The 12,683-nt window shown below is 41.0% G+C and overlaps 1 protein-coding gene and 1 long non-coding RNA gene across 2 annotated transcripts; both read left to right on the top strand.

Annotated features, from left to right (window-relative positions):
• Window positions 1–553: 553 nt before the first annotated feature.
• On the top strand, window positions 554–1,985 carry LOC117891470. The gene is made up of 2 exons (XR_004648630.1): window positions 554–983; window positions 1,045–1,985. It is a non-coding gene; the product is annotated as an uncharacterized LOC117891470 (long non-coding RNA).
• A 9,104-nt stretch (window positions 1,986–11,089) lies between these two features.
• LOC117891561 lies at window positions 11,090–11,840 on the top strand. The gene is made up of 2 exons (XM_034797084.1): window positions 11,090–11,628; window positions 11,684–11,840. The coding sequence occupies exon 1, from the start codon at window positions 11,146–11,148 to the stop codon at window positions 11,512–11,514; it is 369 nt and encodes a 122-aa protein (XP_034652975.1). The 5' UTR covers window positions 11,090–11,145; the 3' UTR covers window positions 11,515–11,628; window positions 11,684–11,840.
• The last annotated feature ends 843 nt before the right edge of the window (window positions 11,841–12,683 follow it).

The following is a 12,683-nucleotide window of genomic DNA, read 5'->3' as shown; positions in this document are numbered from 1 at the left end:
ATATTTCAATGGAAAAGAGCAACTCAAAAAAAAAAAAAATATTGAATATTATCCTATTGAAATATGGTCACCAAAGGAAATTTCAATATTAATTACTGATTCCAAAGGATATAAAGTACCATTTGAATCTTCAACAGTTCCAATATTTATTACTCTACACTTCAGAAAACGAATCGAAATGCTATAAATAAAACAGTACAAATCTTAATTAGTTCAGAGTAGAAATAGTCATCATGACGAGATCTTATCAACAATATTATTTAAATCAATGCGGTGGTGGGTTAAATCATATAGGAAGTCTATATGTGACACCCAGAGTTATCCAACAAGGTAGAGGAATTGGAAATTTCTTTAGTGGTCTTTTTAATTATATAAAACCACTATTCCTTTCGGGGATAAACGCTATTAAAAATCAAGCCTCTGAAACTGGAAAGGCTGTAATAAATGAGTTTGGTCGAAAACCTTTAAGAAACATTATCCAAGAACAAAGCAAAATTGCACTGCAAAATCTATCAAATAAAGCAATAAATAAATTTACACGATTCCAAAATGGTGAAGGTAAAAAGAATAAAAAGGGAAGGTCTAGGAAAAAACGAGCTCATTTATCATCTAAACAAGGACGCAAACATACGCAGTCGAGATCAATAAAGAAAAAATCATCCAAGAAATTAAACATAAAAGATATTTTTTCGAAATCAAAATGACCACCCATATAGAATGTATGAAAAGCGAATTGGATCTGTTTGAACCACATCCCACACAAAGTTCTATTCTGAGAACTGAAGAAGTTTCATACAACCCCATAGCATCGTTGGACAGTGCTTCTTCAATTGAATTCGTGTGCTTAGGAAATGGTGAAACATATAGAGACCTGTCAAGTGTTTACTTAAGACTTGTTGTACAGCTAAGAAAAAATGATAATGGTGTCATTGAAGGAAACAATGTTGGAGTAGTTAATAATATTTTGCATTCAATGTTCAGAAGTTCATCAGTCTACTTAAATAATATATTGGTTTCTCAGAGCGATAATAACTATCATTATAGATCGTATTTGCAAACGATTTTAAACTATGGCAGTGATGCCAGTGAAAGTCACTTAGCTACTCAAGGGTATTATCCTAATTATGGAAAATTAATATCTGGTCAATATGTTAACACCGATGGGAACATTCTGCTCAAAAATATATTTCAAAACAGTAATAAGGTTGAACTGTTCGGAAAAGTTCATGGAGATATATTTAATCAACCAAAATTACTCATAAATAATGTTGATTTGAGGATAACTTTTGGCATTGAAAAACTAGCATTTTATTTGATGGAAACTGATTCTGAGTCAAGTCTTAAGATATTGGAAGCGCAACTTTTCATGAATCACATAACTATTAATCCAAGCATTTTATTGGCCCATCATCATGTTTTCCAAACTAAAAATGACAGCAAAGTTCAAGTAAAATCATTTACAATATATCCAGGAAATAATACGCTATCAATTGACAACGCAGTTATTGGACAGCTTCCTAATTTCTTAGCTTTTTGCATGTTAAAAAACAAATCATATTCAGGAAATCGGACATTAAATCCATTCAACTTTGATCATTTTAAAATTCAACGCTTTAATCTAATGGTAAATGGTGTGCAAGTACCATCGCAGGCACTTGAGTTTGATTTCTCGAATTCTGAAAATGCTCAAAGCTCTAGAGGATATATTATATGTTATTCAGATCAAGTGGCATAAGACATTATGATCGAGGCTTGAAAATCACAAAGGCAATGTTTGATAAAAACAGTTTTTTATTAGCATTTGACTTAACTGCAGATCATCATAGTTCAACTGTATGCTCAAACTTGATTTCTCAAGGATCCATCCGAACTGAAGGACATTTTTCTGAGCCTCTTACAGAAGCAGTTACTTGTCTGGTGTACTGTGAATATGACTCAATGATTGATATTGATAAACATCGAAATATACGTGTTCTTCTGTAAAATGAATACATTTCAAATCGATAATTTGCTCTCCAAGCATTCAAAAACGAAAACAATTTTTTAAAGGAGTTTATCCCTCTGATAGGCTCCCAAAAGTAATTTCTAAATATCCTGCTTTAATAATAGCTAACACAGATTCTTCAAACCGTCCAGGAACGCATTGGGTTGCATTTTACTTTGATAGTAAGCATTCAGCTGAATTTTTTGACTCCTATGGTCAATATCCTCAGAAGAAAGAATTTTTAAAATTATTAAGGAATAATTCATTAAAGTTTACATTCAATAAACAACTACTTCAAGGATATTTTTCAAGTACATGTGGTCATTACTGTATCCTATATGGAATTTTTAAAAGCAAAAAGAAAACCTTTAATTTTTTTTTTTTTTTTTAAAACAATTTAAGAAAAATGATTTAAATTATAATGATAAGCTAATAATGAAAATGTTTAAAAAATTAGCTTTAAAATAAAAAAAAACAACGTATTTATATTTTCAAGTAAATATTTTATTTTTTGGAGTGGGATTCATTCTGTTATTTAATCTATAATATTTAAGCATAAGGTCTATAGCTTGGGCTTTCTTTGCCGGTAACGTATGACAAAGGCATGTATCAGGTCCATCGGTAGCATCGTCGTCGCTCCAGGGGCACAGCTTATAGTGAAACCCGAACTTGGAGTATTGGAGCTCCTTTTCCTCCAGATCCTCCAAAATAAGCATGAGGCTTTCCAGGATTTTTAAATGCTCATCGAAAATTATCTCTTCGAATTGAATAAGAAAAAGTTTTATTTGATGGGCGTGCATGATTCAGCTGGCTTCTTGTAACTGATACTGATGATCGTTCAAGGAGCGCGGTTCTTTTATATCCATGCCTTTACTCCATTTATCTCTTTCTAACTCGCAAATGTATTTATGTTTTAACCTGTTGTCTAATTTTTTTATTTACATGAATATCTAGTTGTCTCTTTTCTCTTATGCATAAGAGAGGCAATCCCTTAATTCTTTATTTATTCTTTACATAAAAATTGGAAATGAGGAGTGCTATATCTAGTCATCTCTTTTCCTTTATATATAAGATGTGAAATTCCATGCTCCTTTAGCATCTTAAAGGGTGTTTTTGTAGAAAATTTGGTTACATAACTTTTAGGTAAAAATATCCAAAGCGGTTCATTGTCCTTATTACTTAAATAGAGGACTACCTTTGTTCCAAATGATGTTTTTTTAAGTTTACATCCATTGATCTTGTACGCAAATCCTATGCATAGATCTTCAACCTTGGTGTATCCAATCGCAGGTTTTATCTCGTTAAGTGAATCTAGGAACGCCTATGCATGTACATGTTTCACGAAGATTTGATTATCCTTTTATATATCAAAATAAACAAAATTCTTACATACCATTATAAAATGAAACTATTCAAACTACACAATGTTTTATACTAAATTATTTAATCATGAATACATGATCTTATATACTCTCATTCGTCTTTTCTTTCTAAAATGAGATCTATGCTGATTGGTTGTTGCGCTAGGTATATAGTTGTACATACATACATGTAAAAGCCAGATGTGAGAATAGGATTTCAAATATTATATTTCCTGTCTTTATATACGTACATACATATGTACATGTAAACGTATGTACATAAACCATTGAAATGAAAACATTATATACATATATATAAAAATGGGCCGTGTGCTAGGGTTTTACATATGCTCATACATAACTCGAAACCCTATATAAGAACATCTAACACTTAAGATACTTTAGTTCATTTTCTATTCGAAATGAGTGAATTTCATTGTGAGTTGTGTTATATGAAAAGAAGTTTTTTAGGTCCCGCAATGGACTAAAACATCACGTATTAAAAGTTCATAACTTCAGTTATCAAAAATCAAAAAATCATCATTTTACCAATGTTACTTATGTCCCGGCGCTATAAAGTTTTGGCTGAGATTTGACCTCAATATGCATGTTTTATTAAAGCATAACGAATATTTAAAACCAATTACACAATAAATTAAATATTAAGAAATAAAATAAATATGTCCATTTCAATTTGACTTTTCACGATGTTTTAATATGATGTGAAATTCAACCAATAAATACATTCAATAGTGCCTGCATTCTACCTAAAATCTACTTCTTCTTTTTGTGGAATCCTCTATTAGAAAAAACCATGTTGGAAACGAATCCTATGAGTCTCTTGTTAGAGTGAAATTTGCACCAATCAAAGTAAAAACTATCCATTGAAAATAAATATTGTTTTAAATTTATATTGTATTTATTATATATTATTTGTAGAAAAATACATAAATTAATTGTATTAAACATAAATAAGAATATTATTAAAATTTCGTTTCGGCTCTTTCTACCGCAGCTATTAAATCGGCATTATCTTCGTCGCGAAGAAGTTCCTCGAATCGTTTTTTGCCCCCTTCGTCATTATCATCGACCAAATCGAATATACTGTCATCATCCGGGAAGTTGAATGTTTGAATTTCGTCAATCGGAGCAGCAGTCATTAGGTCATCGAGACTATCATCCCATACAATATCACTTAAGACGTTCCCTTGCATTATATATTCTTGCGTTTTAATTCCGAATATCTGCGAAAGGTCCACGGAGTCGGGCTGGGTGTCCAGATCTATAGCTGCCTCAGGTTGCGAGTTTATAAAAATAATTTCGAGGTCGTCCATCTCAGTTTAGAATCCAATAGTTTATGATAAGGCTTGTAGCTGTGAGTAGCTATTATATGGGCATGTGACTATAGGACAGTGTTAGGCATACACACAGACAAAAGAAATGATAACGAAAGTAAAACGAACAGTCTAGGGTCTAGGATGTCCTTTTACAGAGAAAAAAACCATAAAAAACGAAAAGAGATAAACGTCCCATAAATTAAATAGTGCCGCAGATTCATTTGAAAGGGACGGGATGAAACACTTGCTTGAGGGATGTTTGACCAGATTCATTTGAAAGGGGCTGGATGAAACACTTGCTTGAGGGATGTTTGAATCGTTGTAGGGACCCAAATCACATAAGCAGGGAGAGAGGGATAGTTGTTTGATGCTTGTAGGTAACCAATCATATAAGCAGAGAGAGATGGATAGTTGTTTGATGGTTGCTGTCCAGGATTATTGATCATGGATTTTTGACAAAGTTAGTTCACATTTTGTCCGCTAGGGGGCGCCACAAAAGTAGTAGGGATTTAGGGGATTGGTTTAGACTCGCCACAAAGTAGCATTCGATATAGGAGTGTAGTATATTTACTATAAGTCGAATTAATTAATTTTTGTCTTCTCATCCTTTATGACTCCATCCTTGTTGTGAGCTCTTACCATGCAATATTTCCATATGCTTGGCTAAATATTAGATCCAGAAAGCATTTACATATATTCACAATGTAATGTTAATAAATATCCTAAAAGTATGTATTTTAGCATGATCATGTAAGTAACAGATCCTATAAGAATTTATTTCTTAATAGGAATGTTAATGGTAGTAACGATCCTTGCTAAGCAGAATATCCCATAGCAGGCAACACTAGCGCCAAGTAGTGAGAATGCACTCGAATATCGAGATCATAAACCACTTTCACCGATGTGGAGCCCCCTTGTGTCAATTTACTCGAATATCGCGTTCATGAACCACTTTTCCGATGTGGCGCCCCCTGGTGAGAATTTTACCTTGGGTACCAACCCCCTAAATCCCTACTACTTTTGTGGCGCCCCCTAGCGGACAAAATGTGAACTAACTTTGTCAAAAATCCATGATCAATAATCCTGGACAGCAACCATCAAACAACTATCCATCTCTCTCTGCTTATATGATTGGTTACCTACAAGCATCAAACAACTATCCCTCTCTCCCTGCTTATGTGATTTGGGTCCCTACAACGATTCAAACATCCCTCAAGCAAGTGTTTCATCCAGCCCCTTTCAAATGAATCTGGTCAAACATCCCTCAAGCAAGTGTTTCATCCCGTCCCTTTCAAATGAATCTGCGGCACTATTTAATTTATGGGACGTTTATCTCTTTTCGTTTTTTATGGTTTTTTTTCTCTGTAAAAGGACATCCTAGACCCTAGACTGTTCGTTTACTTTCGTTATCATTTCTTTTGTCTGTGTGTATGCCTAACACTGTCCTATAGTCACATGCCCATATAATAGCTACTCTCCTCCATTCTCCATCCTCAATCCTCAGCAAGCACACAGACAGCGAATAAATGAAGTTACCAACACACACTCAGAGACACCCACACACTCACACGCACACAATCGCCGTCAGAGTAGCCACTTTTTTGGCAAACAAATGCGAAAACAACGACAAACTACGCAAAAAAGAATGCTAAACAAATAAGCGATGTTCGCTCGCTGCCTCACTCTCTCTCTCTCTCTCTCTCTCTCTCTCTCTCTCTCTCTCTGTGTGTGTGTGTGTGTGTGGTTGAGTGTTTACATATATTATAGCTGGCGCAGAAGAGATGGCTGTGGAGTGGGGAGTGGCCAAGAGCAGCCACTGCGTTTTAGAACGCCACATTAACTACACGAGATTGGGCCAGGACAGGCCCCAGCCAGGAACGGGGATGGGGATGGGGATGGGAATGTGGATGGGGTACAGCGTAGAGGAGGGGCCAGCCAGATAGTGAAAGCAGGAGAAGAGTGCTGAAGGCAGGCAGGCAGGAGGACAAGTGGCAAAAACTCACAAGGAAACAACAAAATGGTCGTCATCGTCAACGTCGTCGCTTGTCTCGTAAGCAAAACAAGCTGCAAAAAGAAAGAAATAATAATAAGGAAGGCACACCAAAAAATACAGCAAAGGCAGAGACTAACGGAGAAACCGGATTGCCCTGCTGTCGGATTGCCGGATTGCCGGATTGCCGGATTGCAACGACTAAAAAATGATCTAACAGGCGGCAAATCAGTGCTGGATAACGACAGAGAAGTTCAAGTGTTGGAAAGGGTGGCCGATGGGAAAACTAAGCAGGAAAACTAAAGCTTTGCTTGAGCGTTTTTAGACTTAGAAATCAATTGCCTGGAGATCTTCGCTGTGGAGACAATAGCCCATCGGTTCCAGGCCTCAATCGATTCCCTGCTCCCAAAGAGTATTCCTTCAGATTCCCTTTTCTTGGGTAAACTTCTCAGCGCGCTATAATCACCTTTACTTTATCAGCACCTTATTGAACGGAGCAGGGAGAATCATGGGAACAGTGCCCAACAGATTTGGCAGCACCCACCTCGAGGCTGTGAGCGAGTCCTAAATGGTTCACTTCAGTGGCAGAGCCAGAGACCAGGCCAAGTCGAGCAGTGAACGTTCCCTGTGTTCCCTCTGTGTGCTCTGTGTGTGTGTGTGTGTGTGTGTGTGTCTGTGTGTCTGTGCCCTCGGTGCCTGGGGGCATGCCAGATCCTGGCAAGGCAAATGTTTATGTTGCCATAGACGCTTGTTGTCTGGCTCCGGCTTTGGCTCATGACCAGCCCTCTGTCTCTGTCTCTGCCTCTACCTCTGCCCCTTCCCTCGAAGCAGCAGTGTGCAGCACATTTTTATGCCCGGCATTTAGCAATTTTCTGTGCTTTTCCTACTTTTCCTACCGTTTCTGCTGTCTGCTGTTGCTTCCTTTCGCTTTTCTTTGCCTGCATGAAAATTCAAGTTCTTATGGCACCCACACCTACGCCCACAACCTGGCCCGGGGGAGGCCCAACACCCACTGAATGTATTTGTATGCTGCCATTTACCGGGTTGCCCATTTTTGTCAACGTAATGATGCGTTATGCTCAGACAGCTTAGCCCTAGCTATCCCCGGGATGCGCTTTTTCCATGGCAATGGCAATGCGGGTGGATGGTGCGTGGTGGATTCTAGATTGTAGATTGCTAGATTGGTTTATTGTGGGGTGTGTCAAGCGGTTTCCCAGTTTGCTTTTAATTTCCGTTTGATTTGTGCCACGCCCCTTCGTACCAGGGGCAGCGAAACTTTTTAGGGGGCGTTAATGAGAGCAGGCGAAAGTTTCCCCTTGCGCAGCAGATAAGCGACATGGAAAGAGGACACAGTGTCAGAGTGTCAGAGTGTGTGTGTGCCTCCCATGTGTGTGTTTAGTTTTGTTGGACCAAAGGGCTTTAGCCAAATTTTAAAACAATTTCATTTAGTTGTGGCTGAAAGAAAAACAAAGAGAAAGAGAGGAGAGAGCAATTGAAAAATAAACCAAAAGTTGTGCCATAATTTCTATTGGGCCAGAAAGTTTGGCAGCCAAAGCAAAGGCAAACTTTTGGACAGATCTAATGGAGCCATGAGCCCTGTCTATATTCCCATCCCTATCATCTATCTGGCTTTGATTGCCGCCCCATAAAGTTGCATATCTCTGCGAATGGGAGTCCGAGTATCTGTTTCTGTTGCTGTTGCTGGCTGCCGGCTGCCGGCTGCCTGCTGCTGTTTTGATTTATTAATTACAATTTATATTGTCGCATCCGGCAAGGACAAACATGGCCATGACACTCGACAAGTTCCAGGACCCCACCCAGCCGCAGCACAGCAAACCATAAGAAATACCCCTGCGGGTTTCGGATGGCATGGAGTTGCCTTAGCCAGGACTAAATCGAATCCAAAACGGAATAGTATTCCAGGCTGGCCCATGTTCAGCTCATGGTATAATCAGATTGTTTGCCCGACTCATCTGCTCCCGCTTTCGGGGCTATCGGCACTGCAAATATGCACAACCAAATACGAATACGAATAGGCATCATCAGGAATTGGAATGCTTTCAATAGGATTTCATTTGGTTTTGACGGGGACTAAAGCTCCACCCCCCGGACTCCACTCGATTCTCCGTCCTGCTGTGGATTGTGTGGAGTGAGAGACAGCAACATCGCTTGGACGTTGATATGCAATGACTGCACCCTAATGACTGCACGACACCAAGCCAAAGCCTGTTACGCGCGGATTCCAGCCGAGGGTAGATTTCAGTAGAGGAGGGGCGCTGGCGCTGAACATTATATGGTAGAGGGAATTCAAGGTTCATGCAAGGCATAAATCGATCCACAAAGGGGAAGGAACAAACGAATAAAGTTTCTAGTGGGTCTAAAAGTAAGCGCGGAGCCATAATATGGTCTTTATCTGAAAAAAAGGAAGAAACTGCAGCACCTGTCCTCGAGCAATGTATAACAGTAACAGTAACAGCGCGAGAGTGCTAACAGCGAGCGCTTTAACGTGGAGCGGGCTCACAGGCTGTTAACAGGGATCCGTAAGAGGCTGTTAAACTGGTGGCTTAACAGCGCTGTTGGCTTGTGACGCTGCTGCCCAGAACAGTTCCTTTTCCCATTCTCCAGCTCCATCCAGCATCATCCTGCATCTTAGAGCTGTCATATTTAAGCTTTCCTAAGACCATTCACCAAGGCTTTGATTTGTTTCAGTCCTCAGCGTCCACAAGGAATGGAGAGCGAGAGCGACCGAAGTGGCAGAATGGGTTTTTGCCTGATTTTCACTTTTCTTCCCCACAGTTTTCCCTTCGTTCCTCTTTTGTACGCTTTGCCTTTGACCAAACAAACTCATTTTGGGGCTTTTGGGTTTTTAATATGCTCAATGTTTTATTTCTGGCTTCCTCCCTTCACTCCACCTTGCACGGCTTTTGCTTTTGCTTAAAAACCGCTGGCCGAGGCTGGTCAAACTTTTGCCGCCATCTCTCGACAATGCCACATTGATCATCGCCTGTGGGGCGTCCTTTTTTCGCAGGGTTCACTCATTACTAAAGCGACTGCCTAGGGTATACTGTGTTTGGGGATGTCTTTGTAGCAGATAGCGGGAAATAACTCTCTCTCTCTCTCCCTCTCTGTGGTATCAACTGGGATCTGAGTCTATTCTTGAACACACATAAATACATTCGTTATTGTTTCTAATTTACACCTAAGGTACTCGAGAAAGAACCATGTGGACCGTGGCTGCTCTCTGTGAGACCGCGCCAACAGCGAGCTGTAAGCCGTGAGCGGTCAGGCGCTGTTAACGTGGAGAGGTTTTAACAGCGTCTTAACATGGAACGGTTGCTCTGTTAGAGCTGCTGCCTGAGAGCAGCATAAATGTTTAAGAACGAGTCAAAATTGAGTTTTGAAAGTATTTTCTTTGCATTGGAATATGTTTTCCCGTTTGGTGGGTATCCAAAATTCGTACTCTCGAGTGTAGCTCTATGGCCTTAGGGTTTTTCGTGCTTTTTTTTTGCGTTCTGCCATTGCCAAGATAAATTGCCCGAGGGACATTTTTAATTTAGTGGCGTGCGGCTTAAGCAAATAGAGAGAGAGAGAGTGGTAGAGAGGGAGAGAGAGAGAGTTGTCTTGTCCTTGTTTGCTTCTAATTATTAATCAGATTTATTCTCTTGGCCTGGCCTCAATTTACCCGCCGCATTCCCCGTGGCACCCCGTGGCGACCGACGCCCCGAGGCTCCAATGATGAGGCAGTGCGAATGGCATTTGGCTTTAAGCAATCAGGCTCTGCTCAATCGTTTTTCGTGTATTTATTCAATGGTGTGCCAGTGCCAGTGCCAGTGCCAGTGCCAGCAACCAATGGCACTTCATCACAATTGTGATGAATGCAACGCAGGTGGCATTACGTAAAGGTGCCGATGCCCAGCTGTGTGCCCGTGCAAATGTATGTATATGTGTGCGCTTGTTCGTGTGTGTGTGTGTGTTAGCTTCGGTCAATTGATTGGGAGCTGAGAGTCAGTCAATTTGCTGCGCGTTTGCATTTCAATTTGTTTTGAAAGGGCCGCTTAATTGCTCGAACAAGTGAGGAAGGAGGGGACGAGAGACTGGGGAGATGAAATTCGGATTGGGATTGGGATTGGGAATGTGGGCTGCTGCCCCGCTTGGGAGCAGCGATAGCCAGCCAGCGATAGTTGGAATATTTATGATACCCAGCTGGTCATTGGGCATTGGGCTTTGGCGGTCGGCGAGGCGAGGAATGCTTCAATAAATCCCCAAAATAGTAGAAATATCTACTCATCCAATTGCCCCATGGAGAGAGCACATGAGCCAAATCAGCATCAAAGCCTGCTTTATTAAGGCATTCCCCTGAAATACAAAATACAAAATTCAAAGGAGAAATTACCTTCCGAATCTAGTAGCCTTTTACTTCATTGTCGAATCATTCTCAAACGAATCACTTTTCGAAGCGCTCTTCCAACGAAAATGAATCAGAACAAAAACGAACTCCCAGGAAAGGGACCGAAGCCGCGCTCCAATGAGGACTACATCAGAATCAGGTTGGCCAAGAAGCACAGCAAGAGGTCCTTCGATTCGTCCGAACATCAAATGAACCCGCAGTCGCTGGGCTCGGGCCAGGGCCGAGCCATGGGAATGGGCCCATGCCCACTGCTGCCCGCACCGCTGGACATTGCAGCGATGATGTCGCTGCCGCCAGTGCCAAAGCTGGCACTGCCCCAGCAATTCCAGACTTTTGGTCAGCCGTTGCCAGTCGCCTCCACAGTGGATGCGCCCCTAGATATGGAAACGTCACCAACTTATGACCAGCAGCCAGAACCGATGGATTGGATGTAGAGTCCACCTCCACAACACACTGTCCCACACTGAAAACAATTGAAGACAAGAAGCCACCGCTGCAACCGCTCTGGACACGCACAAGACAAGACTCTGTCCAACATTGGCCACCAGGTGAGTACCCCGGAAATATCCAAGATTGGTCTGAGATCAGCGTTGTATCCTCTAGAAGCATCCTCCCAATCGATGCGTCTTGGTTGACGGATCTCTGGGCCTCTACACCTCTACACAATTAAAGGACCAACATCTGCCAGGACAATTCCCATCGTCGAATTCATTATACAAATGTACAACTTTTGGCATGGGGAATATGGCAGCAATAAATAATACCGTATGGGGAAATCTACGTTCATTTTTCAAAAATAAACATTGCCGCAGGCCCAGCGGCAAAGCTGTGGGTGGGGATGGCAGGGAGTGGCAAGGGGCCAGGGGGCAGGGTATTAACAACGTCAACGTCTGACGGCACAGCGTCGCTGTCCCTGTGTCTGTCTCTGTGTCTGTTGCTGTCACTGTCGCTCTGTAGTCATCATCATTGTCATTGACGACGACAAATGTTGCCGTCTTTTAGGCGTTGACATTTGATAAATTAAACATTTTTGTACAGTCGCCAAGCTTAGAAGCCGAGCAAGTGGCATGCTGCGGGGGCCATATGCCACGAAACTTATTTTCCTTCAGCTGTGAATATATTTTCTTCTTCATATTTTTTTTCCTTTTTTGTGTGTCATTTTGTTAAATACATTTTGGCTTTTTTTGGTGCCTTTGTCGTTATTGTTACCCAGCCTCGCGCTCCCCTCCATCTGTGTGTTCGTATGTTTATTTTGAGTGTCGCGCAAATTAGAAAACACTTTTGACATTTGCCTTTGCCTTTGCCGTTTGCTTCTGCCCTCGGGTGCGCCTCCTGCTCCACCCCCCTTCCAACCCATGTACCGCTGTCATTGTGTTAATTGAGCAGTCTCGCCCACGGCAAATAACAAACAGCTGACAGATGGATGGATACTGGATACTGGATCCTGGATCCTGGATCCAGGATCCGAAGTAAATGCTTTGCTACGTGCCTTGCCAGTTGGTTATTGAAATGTGCTGCCAAAAACGCTCCTTGGAGGCGACTTCAAAGCAGCATTAGGAATGGGCTTGAGTGCTGCGGAACTTCGCTTTCAAATTGCCGACTT

This window comes from Drosophila subobscura, chromosome A (assembly GCF_008121235.1).
Source record: "Drosophila subobscura isolate 14011-0131.10 chromosome A, UCBerk_Dsub_1.0, whole genome shotgun sequence".
Lineage (NCBI taxonomy): Eukaryota > Metazoa > Arthropoda > Insecta > Diptera > Drosophilidae > Drosophila > Drosophila subobscura.
Note: the sequence above shows the minus strand (reverse complement) of the source record. Positions and strands in the feature narration are given on the sequence as shown.